Source organism: Carlito syrichta, unplaced genomic scaffold, assembly GCF_000164805.1.
Source record: "Carlito syrichta isolate Samal-C Ts95f unplaced genomic scaffold, Tarsius_syrichta-2.0.1 Scaffold128086, whole genome shotgun sequence".
Classification (NCBI taxonomy): domain Eukaryota; kingdom Metazoa; phylum Chordata; class Mammalia; order Primates; family Tarsiidae; genus Carlito; species Carlito syrichta.
The window spans coordinates 323,132-344,120 of record NW_007072182.1 but is presented as its reverse complement, the minus strand read 5'-3'; the positions used below and the strand labels follow the sequence as shown (position 1 = coordinate 344,120).

Here is a 20,989-nt window from a genome sequence, read left to right as displayed (position 1 = left end):
AAAAAAAAAAAAAAAAAAAAAAATCAGCCAGGCACGGTGGCACATGCCTGTGGTTCCAGTTACTTCAAAGGCTGAGGTGGAAGGATCACCTGAGTCCAGCAGGTTGAGGCTGCGGTGGTCATGAATGTACCACTGCACTCCAGCCTGGACAACAGAGTAAGACTCCAACTCAAAGAAAAAAAAAAAAGATTCAGAGCCATTTTATCATTTTATTCATAAATATTTCTGCATGTATTTCCAAAAGATAAGCTCTTATTATCTTTTAATGTACAAAGGATCATTCTGTCTTTAACCCATTCCAACCTTTATATCCTTATCTATTCCACTCCACTAAAACAGCTTTCACAAAGGTCACCAAAGACTGCAACTTTATCAAATCCAGTGGGCAACTGCCAGTCATCTTCTTTTTTTTTGAGTTGGAGTCTCACTCTGTCGCCCAGACTGGAGTGCAGTGGCCACTCCCAGCCACCGCAGCCTCGACCTGCTGGGCTCCGGCAATCCTTCCACCTCAGCCTTCCAAGTAGCCAGAATTACAGGCATGTGCTACTACGCCCGGCTAATTTTTTTATTTATTGTTGAGATCAGGTCTCGCTGCCCCGGTGGGTCTCGAACCCGCGGGCTTAGGCAATCCACTCACCTTAGCCTCCCAAAGGCGCAGGATTACAGGCTGAGCCACCGAGCCCGGCGCTGGTCATCTTCTTAATCTCTCTGTAGCATCTGACACAATTGATCACTCATTTATTTATTTATTTATAGTCAGAGTCTCACTCTGTCGATCCTTTTGCCTCACCCTTCCAAGTAGCTGAAACTAAGGGTGTGCACTACCACAACCAGCTAATTTTATAATTTATTGTAGAGATGAGGTCTCACCACGTTGCTCAGGCTGGTCTTGAACCCGTGAGCTCAGGTAATCCTCTCGCCTCTGCCTCCCAAAGTGCTGCGATTACAGGCATGAGCCATGGCGGCTAGCCTCACTCCTTTCTTCTTTTTTTTGAGTTGGAGTCTCACTCTGTTGCCCTGGCTGGAGTGCAGTGGTACGCTCACAGCCACAGCAGCCTCGACCTGCTAGGCTCAGACGATCCTTTCGCCTCAGTCTTCCAAGTAGTTGGAACTACAGAAGTATGCCACCACACCCAGTTGGTCTTTGTGATTTATTGTAGAGATGAGGTCTCACCAAGTTGCTCAGGCTTGTCTCAAACCCCTGGGCTCAGGCAGTCCACTTGCCTCGGCCTCCCAAAGTGCTGGGATTACAGACTGAGCCACTGCGCCCAGCCACTCCATTCTCTAAATACTTCCTTCACTTAACCTCTGGTTAACTGCTTACTCCTGCTTTTCCTCTTACATAAACAGCTGATCCTTTGTTGCTGCTTCTTCCCCTTTCCAACCTCTAAATGTTGGAATGCATCAGGAATTATATCTTGGGTATCTTTCTCAACCTCAATCTCACTTTCTAAACGATATCATCTAGTCTCAGGGCTTTTCAACTATCTGTTGATGACATCTATATTTATATCTCCAGCAAAGGACATTCAAGTGAATTTCCCACTTGAATATCTATAACAGACATCTTGAATTTAACTTGATTCCTGTCATTTCTGCTCCTTGTCCAGTTTTCCTCTTTTCATGAAATGTACTACCATGCACAATTGTTCAGGCTGAAAACCCAGCCCAGACCCTCTTTTTCTTATATTCCACATCCAATTCATTAGCAAGTCCTAGGAAAAGTTCTCTTCTAGAAGTTCTTTAATTCTATCAGACTTTCATTTCAAATTTAATCTTTTCTAACTGTCATCTTTATTAAATACAACATTTATCAACTAAGTTGCTTATCTATTATTTACAGTTTTCCTTTAAGATTTATTTACCTTAGGCCCTATCCTAATCATCAAAAGACCTCATACTATAACAAATAAGCAAAGATAACTTTTTACTCAGTTTTCACAGAAGCTGAACCCTCACTTGTAACACAATAGAAAGAAAATAATCTATAATTTACTGGGCTATAAGTAAGACATCACAGAACCAACAAGTATTCAAAGTAAAGGCAAGTTCTAATCTAACAGAACAGTAGAAGGAGAAAGAGAAAGACAACGGAAAATGTTTATTATGTTTACCTAGATTTAAGAAATTATTCCATGTTAAAATGATGTAGTATGAAAATAATCCAATGGAATAATTTGTCATGTCATGAGATTTTTTCAGAGTTCATGTACAGATAAGCTGACTGTCATTCCCATTCTGGATTTCAGAAGACCAAGATTATACATACTTCCTAGTGAATGCATACTTTCTACTTTTGCGACACTGAAGACAAGGATATTACCAAAGCATTAGCAGGAGGGATTTATATAAGAGATTAGAGAATGGAAGGATTATTAGACACTAGAATGTTCAGGTGACAAAAGGAAGCTCTCTAATCTCTCCTACGCCAAATAGCAAACCAAATGCCTGAGTTATGTGCTCTCTGAATGGTTCAGCCAAAGTGATTAACTTGACATGGAATGGGGTCCTATAAATCACACAGAACTTATGTAAATTATTCTTCTAGAGTTTGGAAACCACAGGGTAGGCTGATCCCTGAACTCACCAGTCTTGAGCATGATTACTGGCTTCCTGAGGTGGGAGTGGACTGGCTAACCGAGACACTTGAATCCAAACCGCATCATATAGGTCTTTCTTCCGAGTATGCACAGTGCATGGAACAATCAGTGGCATTCCAAAAAGGCTAGGACGATTCTTCTGAGATGACAGGAAATACAGTTCTGTCCTCATCTGTATGTACAAACAAGAGACAAGAGAGCTGACAAGACCGGCCTTTGATTCCTTCCTTTTGTTCTTCGAACACTGCCAATATAATAAGCATTACTACCATTTTCAAATTAATCACTGCAAGTCTTTTCCCTATTTATAAAACCACCTTTATTGACATGAAGAAAATGGTTACTTACAGTGGAGTCAGTGAAAAGCGTAGGTTCTACCAAATTCAGAGTTGTTGTCTACCTATCAAACTTGGATTTCAGCAATTAATACATTCAAATACAGTTTTCTCTGATAAAAATTTCTCTCTCTCACACAAATCTTATATACGAATGAGTAATGGCTTCATATGAGGCTTTTAAACAATTAAAGTTCCCTCTTTCTTTAGAAAATATGCCAGTAGACAAAAACAAACAAAGAACAAACCTCCCTCAAAATGTAACTTTCTAAGAATAAGCTGTGGATAGTGGTTGGAGAGCAGCAACTCCAAAATTTTTGGAGATTTATGCAACCCAGTTATTTAACTTTGTAATAAATTTATCAATCTCCCTAAAAGCAGCTAAGTGACTTTAGTCTTCTTTGTTTTTTAAATACATGATGGAATAAAAGGTACAATTTTTAAAATGTGCTTTGAATATGCTAGAGAGATTTTCATGACATTCTTTAATACAGAGACACTATATAGAATTATCTTGGAAATACTGTTTATGTAAAACAAAAGTTAAGTATAATAGAATGGTTGGTGGGAGTTCAAGATTGCTGAAAAAGCTGCTGAACATTTGGACATTTAATTCCTTTTTTTTTTTTTCTTAAGTTAGAGTCTCAGGCTGTTGCCTAGGTTGGAGTGCAACGGCACACTCATGGCCACTGCAGCCTCGACCTGTTGGCCTCAGGCGATCCTTCTGCTTCAGTCTTCCAAGTAGCTGGAACCACAGGTGTACACCACCATGCCCAGCTAATTTTATGATTTATTGTAGAGACAAGGTCTCACCATATTGCCCAGGCTGGTCTTGAACCCCTGGGCTCAGGCAATCCTCTTGCCTCTACCTCCCAAAGTGCTGGGATTACAGGCGTGAGCAACTATGCTCTGCCAGGACATGTAATTCCTTAAGAAGTTTGATCTTCAGGGAGTAGTTAGAAAAGTTAAATCAACAATTTATAAACTCACTATGGGTTAAGTTAGCTGGTTTTTGAGCAAAAAGACTTTATTGTAGACTCTCAAGCATTTTATTTTGTCATTATATGTAAGCTTAGTTAAATATATGATTTTAAGACCCTATTTCATGTGTTAATATTATTATAAGAAATCTAGACAGAGTTCAGTACAAATATTTTATGAAATTTAAAAGCAAATTAAACTACTGTACTCCAACCTGACACTCCGACTGAAAAAAAAAAGCAATTTTCATCCTCTCATACATAACAACTCCCAGTGTCCTAGGGCCCATATCTGCTCAGTTTCTCACAGGATAAGTTATATTCCCAGTTCTACTGCACCAGGAATTTTCCTTTGTCCTCTCCTAACAAATTTTTCTCTCATCTGAAAAAAAAAAAAAATCAACTTGTTTTAACTGTGCCAAGTTCTTGGTCCTATTTCTTTACTTGATTACATTGCCGAACTTTGTTCAGTTTTCATGCTTTTTGACTTCTCTGACCACTTTTTTCTTTTGAAGTTGACTTGTCATTTAGTTGAACCCATATGTCATTTTCCTATTTCTCCCTCATCTCTCTGAATATTCTTGCCTATGTTGCTTTGCCTATGCCTCTTCTTTTACCTTGCGGAAGGGAATAGAAAAAAAACCAAATTATTTTCAAAGTAATTCAACCATGAAATCTAAAGGGTCTGAAAGAAGAAGCCTGCAATGAAAATAAAGAATAAATGGTAAGTTCAAGTAGTGTTTTATTTATGGAAAAACTTTTTTTAAATTTTAAAGATGTGGGGTACAATTCAGGATTAGGTACATAAGTGGTCACTGTACAGGTGAAATTTGGGTCTCACTGATCCTTACTTCATCTGGTTTGGAATCAGGTACCCTTATTGATGTTATGTGCCCACTTTCCTCCCCGTCAGTGTCTCTCTCCCGCCAATCCCTTTCTTGTAGTATTGTGATAAATGTTCAGGATCCATTTATGAGTGAGAACATGGGGTACCTAGTTCTTTGGTTCTTTGATGGATCACTAAGTATGATAAATTTAGTTGCTGTCAAGCAGTGTTTTAAAAGAAGAATAAAAGGCATAGTGATAGACTAAATATGAGGTTTTGAACAAAAAAGGGAAAAAAATCTAAGAACACTCCCTTTAGTGTTTATCTTTTTTTTTTTTTTTGAGTTGGAGTCTTACTCTGTCATCCAGGCTGGAGTGCAGTGGCATGCTCATGGCCACTGCAGCCTCGAACTGCTGGGCTCAGGCAATCCTTCTGCCTCAGCCTTCCAAGTAGCTGGAACTACATGTACACGGCACTACGCTTGGTTAACTTTTTTTATTATTGTAGAGATGAGGTCTTACCAAGTTGCCCAGGCTGGTCTCGAACCCATGGGCTCAGGCTATCCTCTCACCTCAGCCTCCCAAAGTGCTGGGATTATAGGCGTGAGCCACTGTGCCCAGCCCACAGGTTTTATCCTTTAGCATGGAAGAATGGTGTTGCCTTTCACAAAAATCATGGGGAAAGGGAAGTGACTTGGAACAGACAGTAGAATCAATTTTAGGCATTCTCAAAAGCAACAGGCTATATTATGAAGGAAACTGGAAATAGGGGACTTGCCATAAGGTAAAAATGTAGAGCTGATAATATGGGCTTATGGGCCAATAATTATGAAGTCCTATATTTAACACATTAGTATTTACCAAACAATGTATCTAATATTACACATACTTAATAATTTAAGAAAGTAGTTTTCTAAGAAAAAAAAGTACATCAGGGTGCTTGATATATAATTTGATAAAGTATGGAAAAATGGGATAGAGAAGTATAGAATCATCCAACTATCTTAGCTGATAGGACCCACTGGAACTGTGCTTGAAAACAATTCCAAGTCACAAATGTAACCTTTAGTTTTCTAGACTGTCCATTAATACCACCCTATCTAGAACATGTTCCATAGAACATTGTCTATATGGTCAGAAACTTACTTTAAGTCAAGAGGTAATTCAGAGGGAAAAATCCAGCGAGGGGGAGGGGGAGCACATTTCAAAGAATTCTCACAAAGCAAACAGCTGTGCCATTACTACTGAGTTCAAGAAACAGAATATCATGAGCATTCCAAAAGCTTCCCTCTAAGTTTTCTCCAAATCACAAATTCTACCTTTCTCCCAAAGGTAACTTTCTCTTCTTTATAATTTTATGCCCCATGCATAAGTAAATAAATAAACACTAAATTTCATTTTTCCTGTTTTCAAAGTTTTTATTTATAAATAGAATAATTTAATTCATATTCTTTTGTGTCTAGCTTCTTTCCATCTACATTATGCTTATGAGATTCATATATGTTGGATATAACTACAAATCCATTCGCTGTCACTGCTGTATAAGGTTCTATTATATGACTATATCACAACTTCCTTGTCTTTTCTACCACTAAAGGACATTTAATGTTTCCATTTTGGGTTTCAGTTTTGGGCTATTATAATGCTGCAATGAATATTCTTATACACATCTTCTGGTATACATGTCTGTTGTGTGGATACATATGGGTAGAACTGCTTATCTTTTTAACCAGAAAACTATATTCCAAAGTAGTGGTATTAATTTACACTCTTATCAGCAGTGTTTGAGAGCTGGTATTACTCCATTAGCCTAACCATCACTGTCAGTCTAATATTAGCTATTCAGATGGGTGTGCACTAATATCATATGGTTCTAATATATATTTCACTGACGACAAGTGTGGTTGATAAGTTTTTCATATAGTTATTGGCTATTTGGATATCCCTTTTGGTGAAGTGCCTATGAGTGTGGACTATTTTTACCAAACTGTTTTCTTCTTCTTCTTCTTTTTTTTTTTGGAGTTGGAGTCTCACTCCGTCGCCCAGACTGGAGTGCAGTGGCCGCTCCCGGCCACCGCAGCCTCGACCTGCTGGGTTCCGGCGATCCTTCCGCCTCAGCCTTCCAAGTAGCTGGAATTACAGGCATGCGCTATCACGCCCGGCTGATTTTTTTTTTTTTATTGTAGAGATGAGATCTCACTGCCCAGGCGGGTCTCGAACCCGCGGGCTCAGGCAATCCACTCACCTCAGCCTCCCAAAGGCACGGGATTACAGGTTGAGCCACCGAGCCCGGCTTGTTTTCTTCTTAATGACTTGCAAGAGTTCTCTATTTTCCGGATTGAGCCCTTTTGTTGGTTATATGAATTATAAACACTTTCTATTCAAAGCTTGCCTTTTCACTCTCTTAATGGTGTCTTTTGATGGAACTAAAGTTCTTAATTTTAATGAAATCTAACTTATCAATTTTTCCTTTATATGGTTAGTGCTTTCTTTATCCTATTTAAATACTTTCCTTACACCAAAGTCATGAATATATTCACCTTTATTATCTTCCAAGGGCTATTTTTTATTGTTTTGCTTTCAAATTTACTTCTAAAGTCTGCCTGGAAATGTGGTGAGAGGTAGGTGCCAAGTTTCATATGGCTATCCAATTGTTCCAGCACCATTTACTGAGCAAACTATTTTTCTCTCACTGCTCTGCAATGTCATCTTTGCTATAAAGTGTTCATACATGTGTGAACCTGCTTCTGGGTTCTTTATTCTATTCAATTCTATTGGTCTATTTGTCTTTTCTTGCACCAATATCACATCTTTTTTTTTTTGAGTTGAAGTCTCACTCCTTCGCCCAGGCGATCCTTCTGCCTCAGCCTTCCAAGTAGCCACAACTACAGATGCATGCTACCACGCCCGGCTATTTTAATTTTATTGTAGAGATGAGGTCTCGCCAAGTTGCCCAGACTGGTCTCGAACCCGCGGGCTCAGGCAGTCCACTCGTCTTGGCTTCCCAAAGTGCTGGGATTACAGACTGAGCCTGGCCAAGTATCATATCTTTATAAAATACATCTTTTTCTTTTTTTTGAGTTGGAGTCTCACTCTGTCACCCAGACTGGAGTGCAGTGGCACACTCTCCGTCACTGCAGCCTCGACCTGTTGGGCTCCGGCGATCCTTCCGCCTCAGCCTTCCAAGTAGCTGGAACTACAGGCGCGCGCTACCATGCCTGGCTAATTTTTTGATTTATTGTAGAGATGAGGTCTCGCCAAGCTGCCCAGCTGGGTTGTGAACCCATGGGCCCAGGCAATCCACTCACCTTAGCCTCCCAAAGCGTGGGATTACAGGCTGAGCCACCAAGCTCAGCTTATAAAATACATCTTAATATCACTGGTGGTGCAATTCCTCATGCCTTATTCTTTTTTTTAAGTGTCGTGAGAAAACAAACAAACAAAAAAGCCCCCCAAAACAGTAAGTAGCCTAAGAGGGCTGAAACAGATTAGCCTAAAAAGGAGGGGGAAAATATGTATATATGTAATATATATTACACTGTGCCTATTGTTAAACAATTCACTTAATACATCTTAGAAATATCTTCAAGTCAGTGCTCAGTGAGTTACCTATTGTTTTAACTGTTATGTAATGTTTCCTACTATGACTGTTCCATGTCCTTTACTACAGGACATTTAGGCTGTTTTCAGTTTTATGCTTTCACAAACAATGTTGCAATTACCAGTACAGTATATGCTCTTTCATGCACATGTGCAAATGTTTCTCAAGGTTAGATGCTGGAAATAGAATGCAGGGTCAAAGAGCATGCACATTTCAAAATTGATGCAATCTAATTGTTCAATTGTTTTTTGTTCCTTTTTTAATAGTTGCTAATCTAATGAGAAAATGATATCTTAGTATTTAATTGTATTTTTTACATTGAGATTTTTGTTTCGTTTTACAGTGAGATTTGGCATATTTTTCTTTGCTGTTGGCCATTTGCATTTCTGTTGCTGTAACTTGCCTCTTTATATCCTTTGCCTTTCCCCCTTTTTGCCTTTTTCTTATTGAATTATAGGAATTATTAATATTGAATTATTAAATTGTAGGAATATTAATTATTTACTTGCAATACATGTTGCAGATTTAAAAAAAGGCAAAGGGCAAGTTACCTCCCTGGTAAGGGAGGGTGAGAGTGTCTTGGGGCTTTAGGTGGCTCAGCCTGTAATCCCACGCTTTGGGAGGCTGAGGAAAGTGGATTGCCTGAACCCGCAGGTTTGAGACCCGCCTGGGGTTTCATCCCTACAATAAATCAAAAAATTAGCCAGGCGTAGTAGTGCATGCCTGTAGTTCCAGCTACTAGGAAGGCTGAGGTGGAAGGATCGCTGGAGCCCAGCAGGTCGAGACTGCAGTGGCCGGGAGCAGCCACTGCACTCCAGTCTCGGTGACAGAGTGAGACTCCAACTCAAAAAAAAAAAAAAAAAAAAAAAAAAAGATTGTGAGTTTTATTTTATTCCAACTATATGTTCCCATTCCAAGTTTTTTGTTCTTGTTCTTCCCTGATTGTATTGTCAATTTTTAAAATTTCATATTTTTTTGATGCCTCAACATCCGAGCAGCCCAAGTAATATGCTGCGAGCAACCTGCTTAGATGACAGGTGCACTAGTGTGGTAAGACTGGTCTCTTTCTTGCTCTTCCCTGATTGTGACTTAATGATATTCAGATGCACCAATGAAATCTGCTCTTGACTTTTGCTTGTGTATACCCTAAAGATTCCAAGTAAAGGCACTTGCCCATGAGGGTCCCTGCTTGGTAGAGCCTGTGGTCTTGGTTATTCTTGGTGCTTCGAATCTCTACATGTGAGAATCAGCTTATCAAGTCTCATACATACACGCGTGCACACACACACATACAGAGCATATTTTCTGAATTGTGCATTGAATCCATAGATTAGTATGTACAGAACTGGTACAGAATTTTGAACAAGGTCTATTCTATTCCTTTCAATATTTAAGTCTTTTAAAATTTCTACCAGTATTTTGTTTGCCTTGTATATAATTTTTAAAGTTCATTCCTAGTTATTTAATTATTTGGTACTATAATAAATGATATCTGTAGTGGGTTGAATGGTGGCCTCTAAAAAGGTATGTCCATGTTCTAAACTCTGAAACCAGTAAATGTGATCTTAATTTAGCAAAAGGGTTTTTGCAGATACAATTAAGTTGAGGATGTCAAGATGAAATCATCCTGGGTCATCGGGTGGGCCATAATTCAATGACAAATGTCCTTATAAGACAAAGGCAGAGAGAGAAGGAGAAGATCATGTGAAGAAGCAGAGATTACAGTTATACATTCACAAGCCAAGGAATGCTTGGAGCCACCAGAAGTTAGAAGAGGCAAGGAAGGATTCTCCCCTAGGACCTTTTGAAGAGTGTATGATTCTGTTGAAACCCTGATATGACTCTGGCTTCCAGATTGTGAAAGAATACATTTCTGTTGTTTTAAGCCACCAAGTTTGTAGTAATTTGTTAGAGTAGTCCTAGGAAACTAATACAGAAACTTTTTAATAATTTTCATTTTCTCATGTTGCTGTTATAGATTAGTGAGGCTTGTTGTAGTAAAACATTCAACTCCTCATATATACATTTGCTCTGGTGGGGATCCCCTTCCCTCCCCCACCCCAGAGATTACAGTGCAATACTCCAAGCCCTTCAGCCTCATCTTGGAAATTAACTAGAAGCGCTGCTCTCGTTTATTTGTAAAATTAGGACATTAAACTCCAAAGAGCTCAATCAGCTATCTAGTGACAGAATTAGAATGAAAACATAGGCTGCTCAATTCCTAGTTCAGTGCTCTTTTTACTCTACCAAGTTGCCACTACATATACCTGATGACTATCTCTTTAACAATTATCAATTGATCATTTTCAAATCTTCCTTTTAAAAAACAAAAAAATCAGTTGACCTTTAACTTGCTTTGCCCTAGAACATTCTTGTGTCCTTCCCCCAAAACAAAACAACAAAAACCACATAAAACAAACCTTTTGCAAAGTCATCCATATTTATGTAGTAGAGAAGACGTACATGACTAATGAACACATAGGAGACACAAATTGTGTGTGTGCGCGCGCGCGCTGTTTTTAAAAAAAATTTTTTTAGAGACAGGGCCTCACTTATTTCCCAGGCTGGAGTGCAGTGGCTATTCACAGATGCAATCATGATAGTACATTATAGCCTTAAATTCCTAGCCTCTAGGGATCCCCTACCTCAGCTCCTAAGTAGCTAGGACTACAGGCACACGCTACCATGCTCAGCTTAGGAGATACAAACTTCTTTTCTTTTTTTCTTTTTTGAGTTGGAGTCTCAGTCTGTTGCCCAGGCTGGAGTGCAGTAGTATGTTCTCGGCCACCCCAGCGTCAACCTGCTGGGCTCAGGTGATCCTTCTGTCTCAGCCATCCAAATAGCTGGAACTACAGATGTGTGCTACCATGCCTGGCTAATTTATTTATTTATTTATTGTAGAGATGAGGTCTCACCAAGTTGCCCAGGCTGGTCTTGAACCCATGGGCTCAAGTAATCCCTCACCTAGGCCTTCCAAAGTGCTGGGATTACAGGCTTGAGCAACCGCACCCAGCTAAGACACAAACTTTTAAAGAAAGTAGTATTCAGATGCATTGGCTATCCTGCTGGTTCTTAATATATGAGTGAGAGCCGGGCTTGGTGGCTCAGCCTGTAATCCCACGGTTTGGGAGGCTGAGGTGAGTGAATTGCCTAAGCCCGCGGGTTCGAGACCCACCTGGGCAACTTGGCAAGACCTCATCTCTACAATAAGTAAAGAAATTAGCCGGGTGTGGTAGCGTGCGCCTGTAGTTCCAGCTACTTGGAAGGCTGAGGCGGAAGGATGACCCAAGCCCAGCAGGTCAAGGCTGTGGTGGCCGGGAGCAGTCACTGCACTCCAGTCTGAGCGACAGAGTGAGACTCCAACTCAAAAAAAAAAAAAAAAAAAAATATATATATATATATATATATATATGAGTTAGGAATGTCATTTGACACATTGGCCAACACATATGATTCTAAATGCTGGCTCTGATCACCTACATTAGCATACACCACACTTTGAAAATGCATTCAATAAAGATGCTACAAAGACAGAAAATGGTTGTTTCACAAATGACATTGGCTAGACCAGCAGTAAGTTGCCTAACATTTAACTAACCATTTTCCGATGGATTGCAATGATGTAGCCTGTGGAGGGGTTGTCAGGAAGAGATGGCATATGACCATTCACCATTCCATTTGTGAAGCTCTTCTCAGTTCCACATGGTACAATAGTGCTTGGCATTCCATTGGGGATGAATATTGGTCGAGGCAGGTCCCCATTGGTAGTTAGGGTGAATATTCCATTTGTAGATGGGGAAGAGGAGAAATCTACAAATCAAAGATAAGTACAGCATCATAAGCTTGTGGTAACCTTATCTTTGCTCTTTTCTCAAGTATCCTGAGGACCTGGATCATTGACATTGCAGATTCTTTTAACATGGGGCAGCAAGAAATCATATTCTTGGAATGTACTGCTTGATTTATTGGAAGATTTTAATCTCAGGTTTTACTTCCACAACTCACACTTTTAACTAAATGGCAAAGGAAGGCTAACTACTGGAAACTGTTAAGGAGAATTTTTATAGAAACCTACATCAGCAACATATTGTGGCAAGCAAACAGGTCTACAACTTGTTCTCTTTATCCTCTCCTCTAAAAATGCATTTCTCCCGTCCTCTAAAAATGCTTTGTTCAATATAGTAGGCTTTAGCCAGATGTTGCTTTTAAACTTTAAATTAAAAGAAAAATGTAATCCCTTACTTTCACTAGCCACATTTTAAGTGCTTTACAGCCCGTGTAACTGTTGGATACTACTGGAAAGCAAAAACCATAGAAGTTTCCATTATCGTAGAGTTCTATTGGAAAGTGATACTCTAAACAAAAAGCAACATTAAATCACCCACCATCAGTGGGTATACTACTATGTGCCAATGAGAGGAGCTTCATTTTCTATGAAGCCCTTTACAGTTTAATATTAACCCAGTCTAATTATAAGCAGTAGAAAGAATAGACAAAGCATACAAATGGACAAAAAGGACTCACTGAATGACCATATTAAATCACACACAATACTGGATAAACAGATTCCTTCTTAGTTATATCTATTGTTTAATTTTCTGTTAGTATGTTTTCCTCATACTATCTGTTGCCATGTTAGTATTAGATACAAGAGTAAAAAGAGATCTGAATTCTAGTGGTATACTAGCTAATAACTACCTATCTAACAGAATCACTTAGGTTCTCTGAATTTTAAGTTTCTCATCTATAAATTGAGGCATACTCAGTACGGTTTTCTTTAAGTTCCAAAGTTCTTTTGCTTTAATATCTTCAACATAAACAAACATAAAAAAGATGACAACCCTTAGGCCAATATTTAAAGCTGAGAGCACATGAAAAGGAATTCTGGCTCTCTCTTACCTGTCTGTATTGGACTAGAAGTTGAAACTGGAGATGCAGGAACAGGGATTTCAAATGCACACAAAAACCCACTCACTGACAGTCGTACTTTTTGGTTATCCTGAGGGAAGTTCTACAGAAAAAGCAACAAGATGAGAAGGGGGGAATGTTTCAGATGAAATGGAAAAACTACCTCTCTGATGTATTTGGAGAGAATATCTTAGATATTTTAATCAGTAAAACAAATAAGACGATTGAATAATTTTTCTCAACTAAGTAAAAGACAAATGCTTTATACAATAACTGAAAACTAACCTCATTGCCAAAGAAAACTGTCATCTCTTTCCAAAGAAAAAGTATGATGTATGACTGACTTCTTATGTCCTTTGTTTCAAGTATCTAAACCCCAAACCCTCAGAGAGATCTTGCTTTTGAGATTAAGAAAATGTCAGTGAGGTGAGAGTTTGCTCAGAAACTCCAGCGATGAATATAAATAACAGTAATGGTAGAAGTTTAATTAATTAATTAATTAATTTAGAGACAAGGTCTCACTCTGTCATCCAGGCTGAAGTACAATGGCATAATCACAGATCCTTATAGACTCAAACTCCTGAGCTCAAGCGACCCTCCTGCCTCAGTTTCCCAAGTAGCTGGGACTACAAGCATGTACCACCACACCTTAATTTTCCAATATTTTGTATGTTTCTCAGGCTGATCTTGAACTCCTGGGCTCAAGTGGTCCTCCTGCCTTGGCCTCCCAAAGTGCTGGAATTATAGGCATGATCCAGCATGTGGTCAAAGCTTAATTTAGAATAGGCAGTAGATTTATTATTTATTTTCTCAAATAGGGGAAGACTTGACTGGTGTCAATTTGTCTTTACTAATTTCTTCGTGTGTTGCAATATATATATATATGAATACTAAAAGTACACATTCATAAATACATAAAATACTTTAACTTAGGAAGAATTCTAGTGACAGAGCCGAGCCAGGCACAGTGGCTCATGTCTGTAATCCCAGCACTTTGGGAGGCTGAGGTGAGAGGATTGCCTGAGTCCATAGGTTCAAGATCAGCCTGTGCAACATGGTGAGACCTGATCTTCACATTAAATCAAAAAAGTAGCTGGTGTGGGGGCATGTGCCTGTACTTGGAAGGCTGAGGTGGAAGGATCGCCTGAGCCCAGCAAGTCGAGGCTGCAGAGGTCATGAGTGTGCCACTGCATACCAGCCTGGGTGACAGAGTGAGACTCCTACTAAAAAAAAAAAAAAAAATACAGAAGAGCTATCAAGTGCAGCAGTAGCTGTCTCTGGAGGAAACCTTTTCTATAGTGACATAGCTAAGCACTCTATATAGGCAGCCTTACATATTTCCCTTCTTTAATAATACTGCCATCATTATTACTCCTTTATTCTGGTAGAAAACACTTTTAAGTTTCGGGGTCAGAAAACTTGGTGAGTTTTTTTATTCAGTTTTTGTTATGTTTTAATGTCTCCCTTGGTCATTAAACATAACAATTAATTGATAACAATAATTGAGAATGCTTCAATCTTTGAAAGATGAAAGCAAAGGTTTCTTAGAAAGAGTAGTTAATTTTACCTTTATGTTAGAACCATGTACTTCTGCAAGAAGAATTTGTTCTGAATTAAATCCACAGAGATCGCTCAGTTGTTTTTTTAAACCTGTGTACTTTTCATCCATATTCAGTCTTAGTCCATATCGTACAGGGGTGGTACCATCTAACTTAATTACTAGTAAAGAGAAAAGATCTTTTATCAGTAAAATGCAGGTTTCATTGAAAGTCTTACACACAATATACAGATATATCTGACTTGCAGATAGCCAACATTTCAGCTTAGAATGTTTATTTTATATGTAAATGCTAAAATAGATGGCACTTAGGGATAATATTGAGTGAAATCAATTTTATCAATTTTTTTGTATGTTCATCTGATATAGAAGCATGAGTGGCTTTTCAAAGTTTTAAAGAACGTTTCTAGCATGTTTGAAACTAAATCTTTCAAACCTCCAGCCATGCCTAAAACTAGACTGCTAGATTATAATATGCTGACCACTGATCTTTATGAGAACATATTATGAACAAATAACTACGCTTACAAATTCAGGCTGTTTAAATAAGGTAAAATTAAATGAAGTCAAGTAATTTTTCAGAACTTTGTGACCCACCTGTTATTTCTAAGTGCATATAACTGTCCATTGGTAGTGGCAAAGACAAAAAATTGAAGGGATCAAATCGGACACTAATATGACCACATGTCTTGCATTTGACTTGAGATCTTAGCTGCCCATGGAACAAATCCACAACAATTGATCTATTTCTTCTTAGATGGTTGTCCCAGGCCTAGCAATGGAAAAGATTACAGGTTTTCCTTCTCAAAACTCAAAAGATACGCAAACTAGTTATATATATCAGATTTAAATGTAAAAAATATAACCCTTCATCTTCAGTTAAAATATAAATGCCTAGCCAGGCTCGGTGGCACAGCCTGTAATCCCGCACCTTTGGGAGGCTGAGGTGAGTGGATTGCCTGAGCCTGTGGGTTTGAGACCCGCCTGGACTACTTGGCGAGACCTCATCTCCACAATAAATCAAAAAATTAGCCGGGCGTGGTAGCGTGCGCCTGTACTTCCAGCTACTTGGAAGCTGAGGTGGAAGGATTGCCGGAGCCCAGCAGGTCGAGGCTGTGGTGGCTGGGCGCGGCCACTGCACTCCAGTCTGGGCAACAGAGTGAGACTCCAACTCAAAAAAATAAAATTAAAAATAAATTAAAAAAATAAAAAAATATATAAATGCTTGCCGGGTTCGGTGGCTCAGCCTGTAATCCTGTGTTTTGGGAGGCCAAGGTAAGTGAATTGCCTGAGCCCACGGGTTTGAGACCCGCCTGGGCAACTTGGCGAGACCTCATCTCTACAATAAGTAAAAAAAAAAATTAGCCGGGTGTGGTAGTGCATGCCTGTAGTTCCAGCTACTTGGAAGGCTGTGGCGGAAGAATCGCCGGAGCCCAGCAGGTCGAGGCTGTGGTGGCTGGGAACGGCCACTGCACTCCAGTCTGGGAGACAGAGTGAGACTCCAACTCAAAAATAAATAAATAAAATAAAATATAAATGCTTTCTGTTACAAATTTATAATTTAGGTATGTAATTTATAATGTACTACCTACTGAGAGAATGTAGAAAACCAGTAATTAAATAGAATATGATTATTTATGCTTAACCTACAAAATATTAACATTCATATGGAAAATCTTATTTTTTTTGTTCTTACCATGGAAACAATGATGAATATGAAAATCCTTTGTCCATTAAAATATAGATAAAGCATGCCTATAGGCTACTGTATACATGGCTTCAGTAATTATGGGAATTCTTTAAATTCTACTGGATAATTATTTCTACATCTGGTTCCATAAAGTTTACAATGTGAAATAGCAATAATTTTCTATTTTCACTAAAGGTGCTTTTGTTTGCTATTACTACATAAGCATGAAGTAAAGAAATAGAAATTTCTTTGTTTTCACAGTAAACTCAGATCTCAGAGTAGTACAGTTTACACTTAACTTGTGCTACATGTATTTGTGATCAGAACATTTTATGTACTGCTTACATTAGAAACTCAAAACTGACAAACCTCTGCAGCTACTTCCCAGTCTGGTCGGCCATCACTGTCCTTCAGTTCCACATATGGCTTTTCATGGACTCGGTTGAGATCTTCATGAAGACCATCCAAGAGAAAAGCCAGAAGTTCTTGGGAGTCTTGTTGCTGGAACCCATTAAACCTGGGAGCATATTTTGCTATGGTCCACTATAAACGTAAAAGGAGTCATAGTCATTATTTCCAACCCCATAGAATTTGGAATGAACATGTCCCATAATTCAATCAGAGGCATTATAAGAAAGTGAGTAATACAGCATTTAGTCTGCTTCTATCTCAACAAATATATTTTGGATAATCATGAAATCTTTTAAATCTTAATCCCAAGTAACCAAAAACAACAAAAAAAAAGATTTTGGCCAATACTGTGTCGCAGTTCAGTAACACACAAGCAAACTGATTTCTTTAGGCACACAAATGTTATTTAAGACATAAATATTAAAATAGCATTTGCTCACATTGAAAGACTTTCTGTCCATAATGTTTTATATTTATATAAAATATGTATGTTTTATAGGCATATAAAATAATATATGCATATGTTATTGTCTATCTAATAACATTACTTTATAGAACATAATGTTTTCTTTTCTTTTTTGAGTTGGAGTCTGACTCAGTTGCCCAGACTAGAGTGCAGTGGCCGCTCCCAGCCACCACAGCCTCGCCTGCTGGGCTCCGGCGATCCTTCCGCCTCAGCCTTCCAAGTAGCCGGAATTACAGGCATGCACTACCATGCCCGGCTGATTTTTTGATTTTTTGTAGAGATGAGGTCTCTCTGCCCAGGCGGGTCTCGAACCCGTGGGCTCAGGCAATCCACTCACCTCAGCCTCCCAAAGGCGCAGGATTACAGGCTGAGCCACCGAGCCCGGCTAGAACATAATGTTTTCTTACAGATACCTTTTCTGGTTTTGTTGCATCCTAATTTTTATTATTAAAGGCAGAATAGCACAGTGTTTAACAATGAGGATTTACTAGCTTATAACCTTGGGCAAGCTATTTAATCACCTGAGTTTTCTGAGTCATAAAATAGGGATAATAACACTGCATTACATTACAGGATTATTTAAAGAATTAAATGCATTAGTATATATAAAATAATTAGAATCATGCCTGACAAGTGGTAAACAGTCTAATTTTTACCTGTTATAGTTATTAATTTTTAACCTAAAAAGCTTTTGTCTTGTTTTTAAATACAAGTAATGAATAATCCTATGTTCACTAACATGTATTATATGTTATTAATATAAAACTTGCATTACCTGCTTTTTTTTATATTTCATGGATAAAACTAATTACCTAAAATATTGAGAATGTATTGGGTATAATTAATCAGACTCTGAGGTCCACTCTGCAGTTAAACTACTGCTAATAGTAAAGGAAGACCAAAAAAGTTTACTCTTCATATTAGACATTTGATAAATTAGTAAAATGAATGACATCCCAAGTTGAGACTATCTTTTCCTACCCAGTACATATTTTGCATATATTTAAACAAGCAAAAGTATTTGATATCTGGTTTATAACTAGCGAGGGACCCAAAAACACTTATTAAGCCAAAAAACTAAACACAGAAAACAAGTAGAGAAAAATGATTAAACAACTATTTGGGAATTAAGTACTTTTATATTATTTTAACCTGCTTACCCGAAGCTTTAAAGGGGCAACATTCTTCTGAGTTCCACTCCAAAGTTCCTGTACTAAATCACCATAGCATTTAGCCATATGCCCCTTCATACCAATGGGATTTGTCCTAGAAGTTTGAGAGAAAAATTTGTTGCCAAAGAGTCTCATAAATCACAATCACGTGGACATAGAAATGCCTAGCATCTCACATCAAAATATCTTTTCTTTCTGAAACAAGAGAAGTGTTCCTTGGCTCTTATTTCATACTAAATAGGGCAAATAAGAGAAAGAGGAGATTTAGGTGATATTGGGTTTATATCAAAGTCATAAAAGGTTAAGAGGTCAATGGCTCAAGAAAGATCACCTGTTGAGTTCATAAAGATGTCTCCCTGAGATAAAATACTGCGTCAGTGGCTGTGTGTTACTAACGCACTGGATGCTTGAGTTCATAAAGCATGTGTTTCCCAGGTTGCTCAGACCTGTGGCTCCCTTTTCTGTGGGAACTGGAACAAACAAATATGAGAAGCAAAGTTTAGCTGTAGTAATATGCCATAGAACAAACAGTTACTTATATTCAGTGCAATGATTTTTATAACTCTTTTAAAAATCAGCTAAATGGTGCTAATCTTTTTCTAGCAGGTTTTTTTTTTACTTTTAATTTTTTTATTTTAAAGATGAGGGGTACAATTCAGGGTTAGGTATACAAATGCTCATTATGCAGGTGCCCTTGTTGATGAGGTGTGCCCCCCCTTCCCCAGGCAGACTCCCACTACTGTCAATCCTTTTCTTATAGCATTACAATAATTGTTCAAGGTCCACTTATGAGTGAGAACATGTGATACTCAGTTCTTTGTTTCAGTGAAAGATCACTCAGTATTATAGACTCTAAGTCCATCCAGGTTTCTAGCAGGTATTTCAAATGTAGAAAAAGTTTTTCATGGAGTGTCTGGCAATCATGATGATCCTTGTCATTTATAAGCCAGAAGTAGCAATTCTCTATAATTGCTATGATTAAAAAAAATAATTTAAACAACTAGTAGTATGTTTTTAAAAACATATAAATTATTTAATTGCAGAGTTAGTAATTTAGAAAATAATATGAAGTTGGAATTAGCAACATCAAATGATACGTCAGGAAAAAAGGAGAGAGGGCCTAATGACTTTTAATTTTTATTTATTTATTTTTAATGTTTTAAAAATTTCAATAGTTTTAGAGGTACAAATGGTTTTTGGTTACATGGAGGCATTCTATAGTGGTAAAGAAGTCTGAGCTTTAAATGTACCATCAATTAGAGTCTAATAACTTTTGAAATAGAAACCCAAAAGTTGTTAGCACTTTAATCATTGAAAGAAGGGGGAAAAAAGAACATATTTAAAATAATCTCTTTAAAAATAACATACTAGAGACTTACCCTTGTGTCTATCTATTTTACTACTATTTGCTATAAAAGACATCTCCTCAGGCCAACTCATATCTTTGTTGCGAACTGGAAAGACAGATAGGAATGTGTTAATTTCTTATCCATCCAATTCATAACCACTCAATTGCTTTTTTGTTGTTTTTAAAAAGTTCTTATTTCGAAATCAGAAACTGAAAAAAATCTAGTTGATTTTAATACATGTGTCTCTTAATGACAGGTATACATTCTGAGAACTGTGTTGTTAGGTGATATTGTCACTGTGTGAACATGGTAGTGTGTACTTACACAATCCTAGGATATATGGTACAGCCTATTGATCCTAGGTTACAAACCTGTACAGCATGTTACTGTACTGAACACTGTAGGCAATTATAACACAATGGTAAGTACTTGTGTATATAAACATAGAAAAGATACAGTAAAAATAGTTTTATAATTTTATGGGACACCACTGTCATATATAGAGTCCTTTGTTGACCAATATATCTTTTTTTTTTTTTTTTTTGAGTCGGAGTCTCACTCTGTCTCCCAGGCTGGAGTGCAGTGGCATGCTCACAGCCACCTCAGTCTCAACCTGCTGAGCTCAAGCAATCCTTCCACCTCAGTCTTCCAAGTAACTGGAACTACAGGTGCACACTACCATGCTCAGTTAATATTTTTGATTTATTGTAGAGACAAGTTGCCTATGCTGGTCTTGAACCCCGAGCTCAGGCAATTCTCTAACCTCAGTCTCCCAAAGTGGTGGGATTTACAGGCATGAGCCACCATGCCTGGTCAACCAATACATCTTTATGTACGCCTGCAACTGACTCTGAAACCATTCCTACTCTTTATATTAGAGTGCAAATAGAAATATTATAATTATTTCTTAAACTGTATTAATTGTCAAAGCAATCTATTTATTTTAAGCTAACAATGTTTGCATAAATCTTGATAGGGAAAGACACATTTTAAGTTTTCAATGACGTGGGTACCAATGTGTAAATCTATGTGTACACAAGTCGCTCTCTCATTGAGTAGCCAGTTTTGATGATTAATGAAAGCCTGTGCTATTA

At 38.0% G+C, this 20,989-nt stretch overlaps 1 protein-coding gene across 1 annotated transcript in view; it reads right to left on the bottom strand.

Moving 5' to 3' along the window:
- Positions 1-20,989, bottom strand: part of USP32 (ubiquitin specific peptidase 32) — a 165,770-nt gene that overhangs the window by 22,055 nt on the left and 122,726 nt on the right. The window contains exons 18-26 of the mRNA XM_008048889.2: positions 19,926-20,000; positions 18,878-19,016; positions 18,535-18,640; positions 16,867-17,040; positions 15,405-15,579; positions 14,817-14,968; positions 13,241-13,352; positions 11,940-12,151; positions 2,588-2,772 (exon numbers count right to left, since the gene is read on the bottom strand). Coding sequence (XP_008047080.1) covers positions 2,588-2,772; positions 11,940-12,151; positions 13,241-13,352; positions 14,817-14,968; positions 15,405-15,579; positions 16,867-17,040; positions 18,535-18,640; positions 18,878-19,016; positions 19,926-20,000 — 1,330 coding nt within the window. The remainder of the gene's footprint in view (positions 1-2,587; positions 2,773-11,939; positions 12,152-13,240; positions 13,353-14,816; positions 14,969-15,404; positions 15,580-16,866; positions 17,041-18,534; positions 18,641-18,877; positions 19,017-19,925; positions 20,001-20,989) is intronic.